Raw genomic sequence first — 17680 nt, 5'->3', positions numbered from 1 at the left:
ATAATAATTTTTAAATAAAAAATTATAATTCCAAATTTTATTAAAAAAATAATGAAACACCTTAATAGGATTGATTAAACATGTTGAATGATAAGGATTCCTTCACATCCACGACAGCCACAGCCAAATTACAAGATCTTGATTTGACATGTTGGATGTGGAGCTGGAAAACCTACAATTATAATCAAACTATGTTTTTCCATCTCCTTTTCATATTACAACAAACAAAACATACAAATAATCAATCAACACCCAATTTAATACTTCCTTTCACTTCATTTAAGCCCAACATGTAAGTAAATCTTTTTAAGTTAAATTCCACAAGATACTTATAAAAAAAACAATTTTAATCAAGGAATTTAAATTAAAATTGAGGACACAATTAGGCATGGTTTTGCCTTTTTGATACTGTATATATAGTTATCACTTTAATTTGATGAGTATATTTGTTCAAACTTTTATGCTTTTCTTGGAGCTTACTGTATCTCTCCTCATTGCCTTGTACATTTCCCCTCCCCAAGAAATGGATGTGATTGGAAGGATTACAAGCAGAAGAAGACAATCCTTCAATAGTAGACTGCGTGCCATCCATGCCCTTCCACCTAATTATTGGGGGTATAGATCATTTTCATATATTCCTTATTACTTAAATTAACCTTATTTTTGTACCTTAAACCACTGCTCCTTGAATTGACCAACATCTACATCCACAATGTGAATACAAACCTTTGCACATTTCTCTCAACATACTGTGAAAAGGAGAGACAGAGAAAGGAAGAAACTTTAATATATAATAAAGGTTGGTGGGTAGGCAAGGATTCCTAATAACAAAATTTCATTATAGAGTTAACATCATCATCAGGATATCTTTATTTTATGGATTTGTCACTTGTTCTGTTTCTTACAGCTGCAGCCCCTTGATCCTTGTTATTCCTCATATCCATATCTGTTTCAATTATACTTCATATTTATAGGGGGCTTGGGAACCTCCGCTACAGCAAGGAAAACCTGGGAAGAGGGTAAATTCCAAATAAAAGCCAGTTGGAAACTTTGACATTATGGGGAAGAAAATAATTAGTCGAGTGCAAGTGAAAATATCTAAGAAGACTACTGGCGAAAAGAAGCAACTCAACAGTTTGATAAGGGTGTTGCGGCCCAAGGTCTACATCACTGATAGCTCAAGGTTCAAAAGCCTTGTTCAAGAGCTAACTGGCAATGGGAACTCATCGGTTTCACAATTATTACCTTCACCCCAAATAGTTGAGGAAGTTCCGCCTGCAGTAATAGATGTTGAAGATAATCATGGAAACCCTGAAAGCAGCATGGAATCTTCGATTGATATTGCAGCATCGCTTGAGGCGTTCCAGGTCTGCAACCATTTAGCCTTAACTGAAGAGGTAAATCAAGCCTATGATCCTACGCGTTTCGATGACACGATTTCGTCAGAACATTTGCTCATGAATGTCCAGCAGGAGGAATATTCATTGATGTATGGGGATCTTCAGTCATTGCTACTTGATGTGGATGAGCAATTATATCCTTATTCCTTCAATGTCTATCCTCAAATTCAGCAGGAGGTCAGCATATATGACTATGAGTTATCAGGAATACTATGAAAGCGCCGACTATGGTTTTTGTTGTACAGTTTTAATCTTGTTGTTGTAAATAAAATGCAGAAATTCATATATGTAGCAGAATAGACGAGAGTGTATTTATTTATTTATTCCATTTCCCTGCGTATTCTTTGAACAGGTTGGGTCTTTACATTTTCATTTGTATTAGCATATGTATATAATGAAATATATCTTGGCCTTTGTGCTCGTTTCTAGATACCAGTTGAAGGTGGTAAAACAGGCTTGAAATATCTGGTGTTGTCAGCCTTGAATTTATTTATGTTTTGAGATTTTTTTTGTTAGGAAAACTGATTATTGTGTAAATTTATTGTGCAATTTCCGTGTATTACAATTCACAATTTGGAAGAAATTCAACAGCACTAACTTGTAGTAAGTATACGATAATCAGTTATATATAAAAATACACTAGTTAGAAATTCCATGAAAGGATTGTGTGACAACAGAGACTACCAAAAAGTAACTTGTAGTAACTACTTTATATACAGCTAGAATGAATATATGCTCAAAATAAACTGAATATGTAGTTAACCATTTAGCTCCAAGCTAATAATGTAATCTTAAAATCTAATTTCTGTTTTCTTGCAGCAGTAGTTCCTCTTAGTAGGCATCAAGTTGTTTGGAAGTTTACTATATAAATATATATATATATATATAAAACTTTAAATTACACAATATACAAAATAGTTTTTTTTTTCGAGTTGAAATCACGATAATGCTATTGATGATTGAAATGTCATGTTGAATGTTATTTATATATCTATTTATTATGAAAAAAATTAATATCAATTTAATAAATTATCATAATCAATTCAATATGTATACTTTGTTTTTGTCTCATGGTTAATCGTAGGAATCAAATTAACTGACTTAATTTGTTAATCACAAGTTTCAAGAATAATGGAAGCAAATCCTGATCATATACAAATGACATCCTGGAAGTAGCTGGACAAATCCACATTAATCCACTTTATAATTTTTAGTTCAACATATTTGTTATACTAAAACATAGGAATAATCCCCACAATGTAAGGCTTTAGATTTGTATATACATCAATTTTTGTTAACTAATTACTTGGCATATTTACTTTTACCGAACCAAAATTAAGTAATTCACAGAATGCTATAGCTACACTTAATCAATTGCACCTCTTCAAAGATTCGTTAATTATTTTATAATTATTACTTGGTACTTATCTTATGTACCTTGATACCTGGAAAGAGCTTAACAAATTGACCAGAATATCTCTATGCCTTCAATTAATGCAACTACAAACCTTGGCATATATTGGCAAGAGGACCACGCCTTTCTGAGGTAGATAGAAGAAAATCTTACATGATAATTAAGGGTTGGTGTTGGTTGGTATGGACTCCTATTAGGATGCCTAATATAGAAAAAACATCATTTTCAGCATCTTTTCTTCATGTCCTCTGACTTGGTTCTTGTCCATTACCCGCGCCTACACCGTTCCATTTCATTCGAAAAGCTTCATATTTATGGCTCTCTTTCGGATCCTTCATTGATCGTGATCAAACCCAGTAAGATTTTCCTGAAAGAATGGGGAAGAAGGTAAGTCAGCAGGCATCAACAAGAACATCTAAGAATGAGAAGCAACTTCACAGTTTAATGAAAGTTTTGAGGCCTAAGGTCTACATTACCGACAGCTCAAGCTTCAAAAGCCTTGTTCAAGAGCTAACTGGATGTCAGGGCAAAGCTACTCCCCCTGAACCTGAACAAGTTCATGAGAAGGTTCCTTCCATAGAAATTGAAGACCAAGGAGAAACCCCAGCTGCCGCCACAATATCTATGGACTCATCATTCAGTTCATTCGAGTTATGTGACATCGACCAAGCATTTCAATTGGAAGAAATAAATCAACTAACTGATCTGCTGCAGACAGGTGACTTCTCAAGGTTTGAAGTGCCCTTGATGAACCAACAGGTGGATCTGTTAGCATACCAGAATCTTGAGTCATGGCTTTTGGATGCTGAGCCATATTCTTGCTATTATGGAAACAGTAGTACTCAGAACGAACAAGAGGTCAGCCTATTTGACTATGAGTTATCAGGGCTAATATGATGGAGCTGGTGCTTGCTTGTTCCATTACAACTGCTGCAGACAAATGCAAAACATACCCCAAAACCTAACTTAAAGATGATATTCATTTATTAATTCACTTGATAATAAACCATTGCAGGGAGCCATGATAGAACATGTATAGCTGACTTTGTTTTGTATAGAAAGTCCAGACGTAGTGTTATTCCTCCGTACGATCGAAGTAGAGGTCGAAAGTTCCAAGGCGTTATTTCCTTTTGAACACGTTCAAATGTATAAAAAAGAAAGCAAATAAGATTACATACAGCAAGTAAAATTGCCAAATACCGAGAAGAATTTTGGCGCTAGTCAACAACCGGTTGAAGGAAATAGGAATAAGCACATGGTGTTGTTTCTTTCTTTTGTTATTAAATGAGTTAAACATCTAGAGTCCATGTCGTTTTTGATGTTTTACTTCTTATGGTCTAAACACCATTGTTTGTGTCGTTTTATTAAGTCAATTTGTCCCTTTGTTTTAGCCGTTAGACTAAACCGTTGGGAGGCACAAAATTTCCAGTTTGGAATTCTGTGCTCAGCTCAGCTATTTTTCCTCTTCAATTTTAATTTTCAAAGCCGACTTACATGGCATTAGTTGTTACTATCATATATATACAAAATGAATAGGTGTGAGTGCATGAGTATCCTCGTCCAATTTGTTCTACAATATTCCTGACTCTTCTTCTTCCTTGTTTTTTCTCTGATTTTACTTCTTGCTCTCTTTCTCTCTGCTCTGCTCGAATGCTATTGTTGAATCATTTGGTTCTCTCATGGTATCAAAGCCTTAAATCAATCTTAAAGGGCTGTTCTTTATTTGGTTCTCATATATTCTAGATCTTCAGATTCCATTCTTCGTTTTAGGTCACGGCTATAGCTGGGTTTAACACCTCTACTCCCCAAGTGTTTGCTAGAAAGAACTATGTGTTCTGGCCAATGAAGATACAATCTTATCTCAAGGTTTTCAATCTTTGAGAGGTGGTAGAGACTGAGACTGAACCAATACAAAAGCATGTCAATCTAACTATGGTTCAAATAAGTCAAGTTGAAGAAGACAAGGCAAAGACGTATAAAGCTCTTTCTTGCTTACAATTTGTAGTTTTTGATGAGATATTTACTAGAATAATACACCTAGATAACCCAAAGGAAGTCTGAGATCATTTAAAAAAGGAATTCAATAGTAGTGACAGAACTAGAAAAATTTAAGCCTTAAATCTAACTAGGCAGTATGAGATGCTGACAATGGATGATAATGAAACTATCAGGGAGTTTTCTGGAAAGATGATGGGGATAGTGAACTAGCTTAGGTTGCTTGGTAAAGAAATGAATGAGAAAAGGCTAGTTTGTAAAATGTTAATAGGACTACCTAAGAGATATGTGTCAAAAATCTCTTCCATAGAGGATTCTAGGGATATTAGTAAAATGACATTGAAGGAACTGGTTAATGCACTAGAAGGTTTAGAGTAGATAAGAGCATTTAGGCAAAAAGGCCTCACTAAGAGTGCCTTAGTTGCCAAAGGAAAGAATGTAAAGCCTAGTAGCAGTAATTCTAAGAGGAATAAAGCTGGCAAGAAAGATAAAGGGAAGAAAGCTTATGAAAAGAGACATAAGGATCATAAAAAAACATTTCCACCATATTCTCATTCCAAAAAAAAAAAACAAATCATACAAAGAAGTTTTGCTAGTTTAAACCTAATGTCAAGTGCAAGAAGTGTCACTAATAAGGACATGTGTAAAATGTCTACAAGGACAAAGGTAAGAATGTTGATGAGAAAGCTATTATGGTTAAAGAGCTTTAAGCTGAAGATGAGTTTCCTTTTATGGCTAAAAATGTAAACGGTGAAAAAGAAAAGGAATCTGGTTGCTGGATAGTAGTTGTTTAAACCATCTAATTAGATGCAAGGATAACTTCATTGATCTAGATTCTAGTTTCAAAACAAAAATGGAGGTTGGAAATGGAGATTTGCTTCTGATTTTTGGTGTAGGAACTGTTGGTGTCCAGACTCCTGTAGGTAAAAAATTGATTTTCCATGTTTACATTGCTCCTGATGTTAGCTAGAATTTATTGAGTGTAGGACAATTGATTGATGACAACTATATGTTTGTCTTCAAAGAGAAAGCTTGCACAGTCAGTGATTTTGCTTGTATTGAATTGTTCACAATGGGTATGAGAAATAGATGCTTCCCATTGAATTAGATGAAACTTAAATAGAATATTTACAAAGCAATTTCAGTTGATACTGATTTTTGGCATAAGAGGTATGGTCATGTCAATCATGCTTACTTGAAACAGATGGCATTGCATAATCTTGTTAAAGGACTTTGTAGAATTAGTAAGCCTAACAAAGTGTGTAGTACTTGTCGATTTGGAAAACCAAAAAGAGCTACATTTCCTAAAACTAGAACCTAGAAAGCAAATAAAAAGTTGGAGTTAGTGCATACAAACATAAGAGGGCCTATGAAGATTAAGTCTTTAAATGGGAATAGATTTTATTTGCTGTTCATTGATGATGCGACAAGATTCAGCTGGATTTATTTTCTAAAAATGAAATCTGAGGCTTCAAGTGTTTTTACTAAATTTAGAGCTTTAGTAGAGAATCAAACAAGCCAAACTATTAAGAAGCTTAGAAGTGACAATGGCATTGAGTTTACTGTAGCAGAATTTAAATATTCTCTCACTTAACTTAGTATAGTACATCTGCTCACTATGACATATAGTCCTTAACTGAATAAAACTTCTGAGAGGAAAAACAGAACGATTATGAAGATAACTCGATGTTTGTTGTTTGAAATGAACCTACCAAAGTTCCTATGCACAGAAGCAACCAATATTGCAAACTACCTTCTTAACATTGCTCAGAATAGAGCTCTTCCAAACAAGACTCCATATGAAGCTTGGTTCAATTTCAAGCCTTCTGTTAATCATCTTATAGTGTTTGGTTGCATCTGTTAATCCAAAATTCTTGATGCAAAGAGAAGCAAGCTTGATGAAAAGTCACTTGTAACAGCTCACCTTTGCTACCGTGAAGTCTCCAAAAAGTGTAGAGTTCCTGATGTGAAGACCAAGAAAGTTTTTATTAGCAGGGATGTTTGATGAAATAGCTAAGTGGAATTAGGAAGCATTGAAAATTGAAAGTAGCAAGGTTAAAGACATTATTGTTGAGGTTTTGGATGACAATAAGTTAGAAAATGTTGATGATGAGAAAATTGATGAGGTTCCTGTTTGAGGAACAAGGTCAATTCAGGACGTTTATATTAGATGTCATGTAGCTATTGTTGAGCCAAGTAGTTACCTGAAAGCTGCTAGAAATGAAAACTAGAAACAAGCAATGGAAGTTGAAATAATGATGATCAAGAAGAGCAACACTTGGTTTCTGGTTGACAAACCAAAAAATTAGAAAGTCATTAGTGTTAAATGGTTACAAAACTAAGCTTAACTTTGATGGCACCATAACAAGTACAAAGCTAGGTTAGTGATAAAAGGCTTCTCTCAAGTTTATGGTATAGATTTTTTTGAAACTTTTACACCAATAGCCAGACTTGACACTATCCAACTATTAGTTGCACTTGCTACAAATGAAGACTAATCAATTTGGCACTTGGACATTAAGTCAGTATTCCTAAATGAAACTACTGATGAGGATATCTTTGTTAAGCAGCCTAAAGGCTATGTTGAACTAGGTATGGAGAACAAAGTCTACAAACTAGTTAAAGCTCTTTATGGACTCAAACAGGCCCCAAGGGCATGGTATGAGAGAATGGATACTTATCTACAAAGCTTAGGGTTTTACAGAAGCAACAGTGACCATACATTGTCTGTGAAGAGTGCAAACAGAGGTATTTAGCTTATTATATCCCTTTATGTTGATGACATGCTTATCAATAGTCTTAATGGCAAGGTTGTGGATGAATTCAAGGTAAAGATGCAAACTGAGTTTGAGATGAGTGATTTGGGGAAAATGTCATATTTTCTTGGTATGGAAGGTTATCAAAGTTCTAATTTTATTATGTTAGATTAGAAGAAATATGCTTCTGATCTATTAAAGAAGTTTAGAATGGAGAGCTGCAAGGCAATGGCTACACCTTGGACTGTTGGTACTAAGTTGTGCAAAGATGATAGTGGAGCTGGAGCTAATGAAACTCATTATAGAAGGGTGATAAAGAGTTTACTATATATCTCTTCTACTAAGCTTGATATCATGTATGCTACTAGCTTGTTTTCGAGGTTCATGCACAAGCCATTTGAAATTCATTTATGTGCTGCCAAAAGAGTGCTTCGTTATGTTAAAGGAATTGTAAGTTTTGGATTAAAGTTTCGCAAAGTTAGAAAACAGAAGCTCCAGGGCTACTGTGATAGTGATTAGGGTAGTAGTTTGTAGGATTCAAAGAGCACCAATGGTTACTGTTTCTCATTTGAGAGTGCTATCTTTGCTTGAAACTCTAAGAAGCAGGATATAGTGGCATAATCATCTGCCGAGGTAGAGTATGTTATAACTGCATCAGCTACAAACCAGGCAATTTGGTTAAGGAAGATTCTACAGGATTTGAAGTTTAGCTGTGAAAAACCAACCACGCTCTAGATTGATAACAAGTTTGCAATTTCAATAGTCAAAAATCCAGTGGATCATGGCAGGTCTAGGTATATAAGGATCAAATTTCATGTTCTAAGAGAGGCTGTGAAAAAAGGTGAAATAGAGCTAAAATACTACCTTTCAAAGGAGTAACTTGCAGACATTTTCACTAAAGGATTAAGCATAAAACAATTTGAGTTTCTGAGGGATAAATAGGGAGTTTACTCATCTGAAATCAAAGAGGTGTGTTGAGAATTTCAATGATTCTAGATGAAGAAGAAGAAGAATTTGGGCATCAATCAACAACCAGTTGAAGGAAATAAGAATAAGCACATGGTGTCATATCTTTCTTTTGTTATTAAATGAGTTAAGCGTCTAGAGTCCATGTCGGTTTTGATGTTTTACTTCTTATGGTTTAAACGCCATTGTTTGTGTCATTTCATTAAGTCAATTTTTCCTTTGTTTTAGCCGTTAAACTACAATGATTCAAGAATAACATGGCTATTGCACCAATTGAAAACTAGTAGAGCTATACAGGAGACTTAATCAGGTCTATCAAAAGTGTCAAAAGAAACTACTTATAGCAAACAACCTTTGCATATTTATCTATATCAATTAATCTCAAGTTAACTATAAAAAAAAACAAACAATACATTCACAACCACAACAATATTTACTTGTAAAGCTACGTTTTTCTGTATCATAAAATTTTAAACAAAAGAATAAGATCAAAAATCTTATTTCTTGTACATAGAGGCATTTTCCACCAAAAATATTCTTTTTCTTTTTTTTTAACGTAAGAGGTTTAAACAAACGTAATAATAAAACCACCTTTATACAAAACTAAAAAAAAAAAAAACACTTTGTAGAACAATGTCGTCTTATAAAAAAGGTTCCATTTCATGTTACTAAACTGAATTAAAAATAATTTCTCATAAATCAAATGCCTCAAACTCTGTCCAAATGGACAATAATTTCCTATTAACCCAACATTAAGCACAATTAATTTTTTTCAAATATAAGTATTTATTTGTCTGACCCATATAAAAGTACAAACTAAAAAAATTATAATCCACATCCCCAAAGCCCCACCGTTTCAAACCCTTTTCCGCTATACTAACTTAATCTATATTCAAGCCAATTAAATCAAGCTAATTGTCATATGTCCAAAGCATAGACATAATGACTTTTATGTCCTTGGGCAGGTGTCATTACCATACCCGTTTAGAGACAATCTATGACTCTATATTAAATCTCTCTCTCTCCTAAGGCTCTCAATTGAGTGCTATCTGGGTTTGACAATTATGTGACATATGGCATGCAATTGGAGTGTTGTATCTTCTTTGGGCTAGTCTTGACCCGCCCGAGCAGTTAGCCCACACCACAGGCTAAGCAATATTTGTTAGCCCACCTGAGCAATTGGCCCACGCCATGGGCTGCTTTCAAGCATTTGCTTCACTCAACTTTCTTCATGTGCTGCCATCTCAGAGATTTTTCCATAATTTCGTTGGTGTTTTTTTTCATTTTCAGGATTTATATTGTCTTTTGATAGTAAATATGCTTTTTATTTAGAAGGAATTTTAAGCCATTTATTTAGTTCAATTAATTTTATGATCTTTTCAACTCAACTTATATTTTGGAGAGCTCTATGTCAATTTTATGTTTTTTTTTTAATTATGTTTTTCATTTGGATTTTTCTTTTATTTACTTGTGCTTTCTTTTAGTTCTATTTTACTTGCTTTGGTAGGATGCTGTTTTTTTTCTCAGTTCTTTTTCTTTTCCCCTTTTTTTCGTTTTTTCCTCATCTTTTTATGCTAAGTTTGTACCCTTTATTTATCGCTTGTTTTTCACTAATTTTCCACCATAAATTTGTATATAATTTTTTCAAATAATGCTTCTCCATTTTTTACTTCTTCTTCCTTCTTTATTTTTCATTTTGGTTTTTGCCATTTTTGATCTCTAATATTTGCTCATCTATTGTTTTCCATTTTCAATTTTTTTGGTTTGTTCTAAGATTTTCAGTTTTAGTGCTTGTCATATAGTTAGACATTATTTTTAGACCTTATTAATCAAGTTGAATCCATTTGTAGCCCATGTTGACCCCCAAAACATTATGGAACTTTGGGCATTCTTAGTTAGAAGCCCTTCCCCTAATTTGCTGCCAAGTTTCCAGTCAAACATTGTTTTTGCATTTCCACCAGAGAGTTCCTTCAATTGTCACTAGAGGAAGAAATTGAGAACATTAGCATGACAAACTGTTAGGTTTATCACTACTTTCACCACTGTTTACCCCTATTTTAGATACTATTGACTTCCTTAATTGGAACCTTTCAAATGGGCCTTTCCTTTTTCCTAAATAAATAATCTGATTAAACATTTTAAAGGGAATATGGCTATAAATAGTCTATAGACAAAGATCCTTAAATCCCATTCATGGACAAAGAATTTCCAAATTTGATCTATTCAATTCCTTCCCAAATGCAGCACTTGTTAACAATTCTATTCACCAACTAAGTGTCAATTAACAAACTCAGCTTCTCAGAATTTAATGGAGGTTCTCAACAATCAGACAATGTTGTTTTTTTTTTTTTGCTCAAACTCGGCTCCAGATGCATTCTTTGAGCCACACTCAAAACCTCACATAAAACCTCAAGTCCCCAACAGAGCCTCACTCTAAGACCAAAACTCTTAAGGACCCTAAAAGACCAGCCAACAAGATAAATCCTAGGAGAATTCTAACTATTAAATGAACTAAATAATAACAGTAAAGAATATAAAGCTTGGTTTAACTGCTTAAATGTAGAGAAACTCCTGATGAAACAATGCCTAAACCAACCTTTTTCCAAGGTAACACAACTTTGGTGATACTTTGTAAAGAAAGGAAACTACAAATTTGTTAACAGCTATGCTCGAATCGGATCATATTTTGATCAGAAAAACTGCCTAACATCCTGCAATATTTAAGTTTAATTGCGGAGAATGGTTGAGAGTTGATAAAGAATGGTTTTATATATTTTGAGGTAAGATGGTATACATTTGCTGATTTTGGTAAGTAAGGATGAGAAAGCAGCAAAGCCAACTTGTCAAAAGATGCACACATATCACAAAAGAGACAGAAGGATCTGATTTAGAAACGGGAGTAATTCAATGAAAGCAATGGCCTTTTGTTATCTTGGCCTTCCCTGTGCTTGTTGTGGAGCCGGCAGGCTATACAGGGACTTCAATTGCCTGCTTATCAACTTGCTCTTATTTAGAGCAAGCTGGAGATTCAGGTCATCAGACCACCACTGCTCCAGCCCATGAGCCTCAAGAAACTTTTGTTTCCCCTTTGACATCACAAACAGCTTCGCTGCAACTTGCCCATTTGTAGGACCAACATTCTCCTTGTCAGCATCTTTTTCCTCTGTTCCTTCAGGGTCAGTGTAGTGGCAACAGATATAATCACTATTATTCACATATAAGTGAGGCACCCATTTTTTCAATCCCACAGAAGTTTTCTCCCCATATATATGGCCTAACCAATTCTTTAGGCCTAAAGAGTTATCCTTGATCCCGTCATCACTATTGGCCTGAGGTTCACTGCTTGAAGGAAGCATTGACATAAGTCTCTTCCAAGCAAAACCAGCTTTTTCTCCAATATTTCTTAGGCTCATAGCCAGTGAAATAGAAGGTGGGTTAAACAAATGAGCATCCACATATAGCCCTTCTTTAGCCAATGCTTTCCCCACTTGTAAAGCAAAGCCAGCCCCCAAGGAATGTCCTGCAACACATACATTGCTGCTTCCATACCTTTCAGCAACTGATTTTAATGCCTCCAATGCTCCTTTAAATCTCACAGAACCCTTCAAGCTTTCCCAAGCTAGAAAGCGGAGGTCATCCACAATATCCCTTCTGATAGTTGGCCCTTTGAGTAATGTTCCTCGAAGTGCTAAAACAGCCTTTGGTGCTCCACTAGGTCTAATGAGCACAAAGTCAGCCAGGGCTGCTGACTGATCCCATTCTAGTACTGCCCCAAATATGGATCCGTCCCTTTCATCAATTAAAGTTTGGGCCAGCTTGTACTTGAACGTCATCCACCACTTTGGAGCCAGAGCATTTTCCTCTGTTCTATTCTCTTGTCTGTCCAATTCAAGCAAATAAACCGCTTGTATGAAGCACGCAATTACAGTTCTCTTATAGTTTGCATCTTTCCTGTATTTGTGAATCATTCATTAGCATGATTGGCAGGGTTACTCATCAAAAATACTTTTGTCTTCTAAACCTGTATAGATGGCATATACCTTTAATAGAGCTTTTCTCTTTCCAAGACAAATATTTACAGGTCTACTCATTTTCTTAACAAACAACCAAATAGCAGAATATATATAAGGAAAAAAAATAGGTTAAAGGAAAATGGAAACAAGAACTGGAGCCGAATGGATCCATAATTCCAGCGGCTAGCAAAAAAGATTTAGATGAAAAATCTCAAAGCCCCAAATGACTAACAAGTAACAGAGAATCCTCCTAATCCAAAAAACGAAAAGAAAATAAAGAAATGCGTCTTGTTTTGTTCTCCTGATGCCCAATCAGAGGAGTAGCATCATCCTGGCTTGATCAAAAGAGATCATATATAAGTCAAAATCCAAATTTTTCAAAAATTTTCACTTCATTTTTATTCTTCATCACAAAATTTAAGGAAATAACCATTGGTTAGAACAGCAGAGCAAATCAATAGTGAGCATATCTGTAGCTTCATGTCAAAACAAAATATTTGCACATGTAATCAGCTTCATTCAAAGAGAGCTAGCATTTGTCATGGCTCAAACGTAAAATACATAGACTTGTAGCTCCCTCTTCAAGCCTAGTAATCAACTAGATCTCAATTTCAAATAACGGGTTTCTTAACTTTCAGATGTTATTGAAACATTCATAACCCTGCAACAAAAATGTCCATCCAAAACTAATGCAATGTTTTTGAGATCATTCCTCCCCAATCACTCACATCCCTAAACCCAAATTACTACCTTCTAGTGCAACGACTAACAGACTTGCTCTGCTAATAAACCTCAACTTTCCATCGAAATCTTCTAATACCAAACAAGGTTTTACCTCATATCCTAAGATATCCATGGTTTCCTTGAAACCCAAGGACTTAAATGACCAAAACAGTGAGAAATTCCCATAGATTTGGAGCAAAAAGGGAAATGGGTATCATAAATTAAAACATTTACACTGCATTTTATGAACCAAAACTGAATAGTTGAATATAATATAATAAAGAGGGAAAAAAACACTCAAACTTGCAACTTAAGAAAAACGATGCAAGAAGGAAACGTTGACTGACCAACTGGAATTGATGAGGTCTCTCCAATTAGGTTTAGCCACATTGCGAGGCCCAGACACGTGAAATGCATATGGGTGTGCTTCTTCCTTTTCTTCTTGTTCCACCACCACCATTGCTCCTGCTGCTCCTTCCTCCTCCTCCTCCTTTGTTATCTCTTCTGCTCCACGCTTTGCCATCCCAAACAACAACCAAAACACCAAAACTAAAAGAAAAAAGAAAAAGAAGAAAACCCTCTTTGATTTTTTTTTCTTCTACTTCTTTCCTCTTCCTAATAAGCTTTCTTTGTTTGCATGCCTGAGAACAAGAAGGAGAAAGCTTCGACGACAGGGTTTTTGCTTTTCTTTCCTTTTTGGTTGTGTGAAAACTTTTACATGGTATCTAAGGATTTCTCTTTTTTTTTTTTAATTAAAAAGTAGTACTAATAATTCGAAACGCCTGGATTTGTAGAAGCTATAACGGTCATATTTCTTTCATGTTGTCGGTTTCAAATCTAAATTGACCATACTGGCCTTCTAAGTACGGAAAGTATCGAAGGTTATTTTAGACTTTTTTGGGAAATAACTTTTGAATTTGGATTACAGTTGGATAATTGGAGTTAATTAAATGCAAGTGAGGCTCATAATAACTAGCTAATCTTACCTTAGGTAATTTCACGTATCCATTGGATTGAAAATAAATAACTTATATTTGTAATTTTCATAAATCAAATCAAACTCAAGTTCAAATAAAAATGCTAAATTTGTAATTTTTATAAATCAAATCAAATCAAATTAAACTGTTATAAATTTTAAATTCATTGTATAATATCTAAATATTAAATTAAAAAATAATGTTAATAATATTATGAATATTTTTGTGAATATCTATTTATGTTATCTATATCTAAATTTGATATAAATCAGATTAAATTAAGATATAATCCATCTAATTTTTAAATGTTATATTTATCTTGTAAAGGGGTTATTTGCCTAAATACTTCAATAAGATTTCTTCTTCCTCTAAATACTTACTTTTTCTCTAAATACTTTTTCTTATATTTCTTTTATAGTTGTTCTTTAAGATTTATTTCATAACAAATAAGTTATTTTAAAATAATAGTTCCACTCCTAAGTAAATTTTATGTTCATAAGTTGGCTCGAATTGAATTGAGTTTTGGGTATGATTTTTGAAGTTCAAATGCAACCCAATCTAACTCATAATATTATTATATTAATAAAAATATATTTTTATATTTTTAAGATATAATTAAGAACTTTAATATATCAATATAAGGAATATATTTTAATATTTCAAAGATATACTTAATTCTAATGGACTAATCAAACTCCAATCTTAACTTAATATTTAAAAATGTCAATTAAATTTAACTCGATCCATAAAACACTTTCATATTTAAGTATTTGAGTGAATAGTGTATATATAAAATAAAAATATATATCTTTTTTTTCATGAGTTTAAACCTTGCAATAGTGAGATATTTTATTTAAAAGATTTAAATAATAATAAAAATATAATTCTTGAAGAAAAATCTGGTCTTTTATTTTATCTCTTTCTCTTAAATTCAGAACTGCAATTATCACTATTTTTCTTTGTTGAAAGCATTCTGATGCACTGGCCAAGGAGATCATAACATGTGCTGGTGTGGGCGTGGAAGCATAGAATAGCCACCACGTATTGCTTAAGGGCCTCATATAACATGTGGCGGAGCTCAGTTGCAATTTTTTTCTTCTTGTTGCCCTTGTCAGGGCCATGCAACAGAAATTTGCAAAACTTGAAACTGCAACTAAACGATAGAAGCAAACTAAAATGAAAGCTGCTTCGAAGTTTGCAGTCTTCCTCGACAAAACCATCATATAAACTTGGTCATGGCTTTACATTTCATGGCTACTTCTCTTCACCCAAAACCCTGCTCTAATATTCCTCCTCCATTCCTTAACCCAAGACACAACCCCCCCTTCAAGCTCTTCTCTTCTTCTTCTTCTTGTAAAACATTTGCTCAGTCAGAAGGAAAAGAAGGGGGAGTCAAAGAGGAAGACCCTCCTGCTTCTTTATCTGGTATGCCATCTCTTTTATTTAATTAGCTTAGTTTAGTTTGTTTTTAACTGAAAAGAACTTTCATTCTTTTGTTTGTTGTTTTATGAAGTTTCATTGTACTTGACAAGGGTATGCTTCTCAGATTGTTGGCATATAAAATTTTGTATCTACCTTTCGGTACTTAATATGGGATTGAGAAACTATGATTTGTTATGTTGGGTTAATGTTACCTCCTGCTATATTCAAGTATAGTCTTCTGAATTTATAACTTCATCCAACATAATTGGTCTCTCTTGACTAACAATATGAAGGTTCCTTTCCTTAATGTTTCCCAACTATAATCATATAAATTATACACCCTTTTCTCCCTTATCAAAGGAGACTTGATGCCCTCGTTTGTTTGTGTAGTTCCCTGTTATTTGTGCACTCTATGGATTCTACTAGCTTCTCGACTGAGGAATCACTACAGTAGATGTCTCTGTTTCTAGCAAACCAATATATCTTATAAGGATCTCTGCAAGTGCCCTTTTATTTTTGTATAGTGAGGAAATTTTCTCGTAATCGAGATTCTGTGATGTGGGGTGTATTAGAGTTTTCTATTTCTCTAATATAGTCTGTGGAAATTAATTAGTAGTTGAACACTGCTTTTCTAACATTTTGAAACATTCTTTTTGCTTATATTTCCCATTTTTCTGCTTTTTATTACTATTATTATTTATGGGAATATTGATTAGAAAACAATATGTACATATACAAGAGTGTTAGACTAAATATGTACAGAAAATATATTGCAATAAATGTAAATATATACTAAGATCTACTAAAGAGAAAACACTGCTCTAATAGTGATCATATTGGACATACAGGTAGCACCATGAATAGCTTTTTGTAGCTCCATACCTCACACTTTCTGCTGTGTCATGGCACTGGCTCAAAGTGCAAGAAGGACTTTTTTTGTTTAACAATATAGAATATTGAATTGCTTGCTTTGAAATGATTATAAGCTACTTTGAAGTTCTTATCACATTGTCTAATAACATGAGATGCTGGTGAAATTTTTTAGGCATCCATGGAGATTCAATATTATTAATGTAGAGTTTAGGCCGCTGATTTCCTTTATATACTCTTGACATTTTTCTTAAGGGTCTTTCACTTCTGCACGCACGCAACTGGATCTTTTGGATCAACTCAGTACTACTAGCTCTGCTGTTGATGGTATGTGAGAATCTTATCCCTAGATAATTGCAAATGATTTATACATTTCTTTCTCAGATAAAGGGACTAGACGGAATGACAGTACAATTTGCAAAATTAAGTGAATATTTGTCTCTCTTTAGGCCCACGATATGAGAGTGATGATAGCTCTGGAAAACTCACAGTTCGTGAGCAGCTTGTGTGGTTGGTTGGGGATAGAGACGATGATTTCAATATTCCATTGGGAAAAAATCTGAAGAAGGTTAGTCCGAAGGTTTTAACCATCTCACAGAAGAGAAATATCAGGAGACAAGCATACTTGAATGAAGTTTCTCAGAGGAATGATTCAGTTTTCTTTGCAACCATTGGAGCATTTGTACTTGTTCCACCTTTTATAATATTAGGGATCGCTATATTAACAGGTTATGTGCAGCTTTTTCCATGATATATTCTCAAATTTAATAGAGATATACGTGTTAAACCAATCTCAAGTTATGTGCAGCTAGTTAGTGCCTTTATTTTTGTCCAATTATCTTTCAATTATTCTGCAGAACTTAACTTGCTATGTGAGTTCATTAATTTGATGACAGGAGTTGAATTGCTGCAAGGTTGTTTAAATTAATCCTACCATATAAAGATAATTGCTGAAAATTTCTAAAAATGTTACCTCTGTATCTTCTTAAAGAAGAGGCATCTTCTGTAGATTATCAGTTACTACCTGTTCCCGGAATAACAGAAATGAGATCTCCTTGTCAGTCCAGTTGTTATGTATGGCATAGTCATTCCTGTGAGGATGTGGATGGCATGAACTGAGCATCTTGTAGAACACATTCTCCTC

The 17680-nt window shown here is 34.0% G+C and overlaps 2 protein-coding genes across 2 annotated transcripts; one reads left to right on the top strand and one right to left on the bottom strand.

The window, feature by feature from the left end:
* Positions 1-11274: 11274 nt before the first annotated feature.
* Positions 11275-14415, bottom strand: LOC110409146 (alpha/beta-Hydrolases superfamily protein). The gene is made up of 2 exons (XM_021418402.2): positions 13615-14415; positions 11275-12482 (listed from the first exon to the last, which is right to left on the bottom strand). The coding sequence occupies exons 1-2, from the start codon at positions 13788-13790 to the stop codon at positions 11459-11461; spliced, it is 1200 nt and encodes a 399-aa protein (XP_021274077.1). The 5' UTR covers positions 13791-14415; the 3' UTR covers positions 11275-11458.
* An 841-nt stretch (positions 14416-15256) lies between these two features.
* Positions 15257-17426, top strand: LOC110409841 (myosin-G heavy chain-like protein). The gene is made up of 3 exons (XM_021419323.2): positions 15257-15669; positions 16792-16863; positions 16986-17426. The coding sequence occupies exons 1-3, from the start codon at positions 15480-15482 to the stop codon at positions 17285-17287; spliced, it is 564 nt and encodes a 187-aa protein (XP_021274998.1). The 5' UTR covers positions 15257-15479; the 3' UTR covers positions 17288-17426.
* Positions 17427-17680: the final 254 nt, after the last annotated feature.

The sequence above is a fragment of the Theobroma umbraticum genome, unplaced genomic scaffold (genome assembly GCF_002168275.2).
Source record: "Theobroma umbraticum cultivar Fairchild unplaced genomic scaffold, ASM216827v3 scaffold_44.0, whole genome shotgun sequence".
Classification (NCBI taxonomy): domain Eukaryota; kingdom Viridiplantae; phylum Streptophyta; class Magnoliopsida; order Malvales; family Malvaceae; genus Theobroma; species Theobroma umbraticum.
The sequence above is the reverse complement of the archived record's forward strand: the minus strand, read 5'-3'. Positions and strand labels throughout refer to the sequence as shown.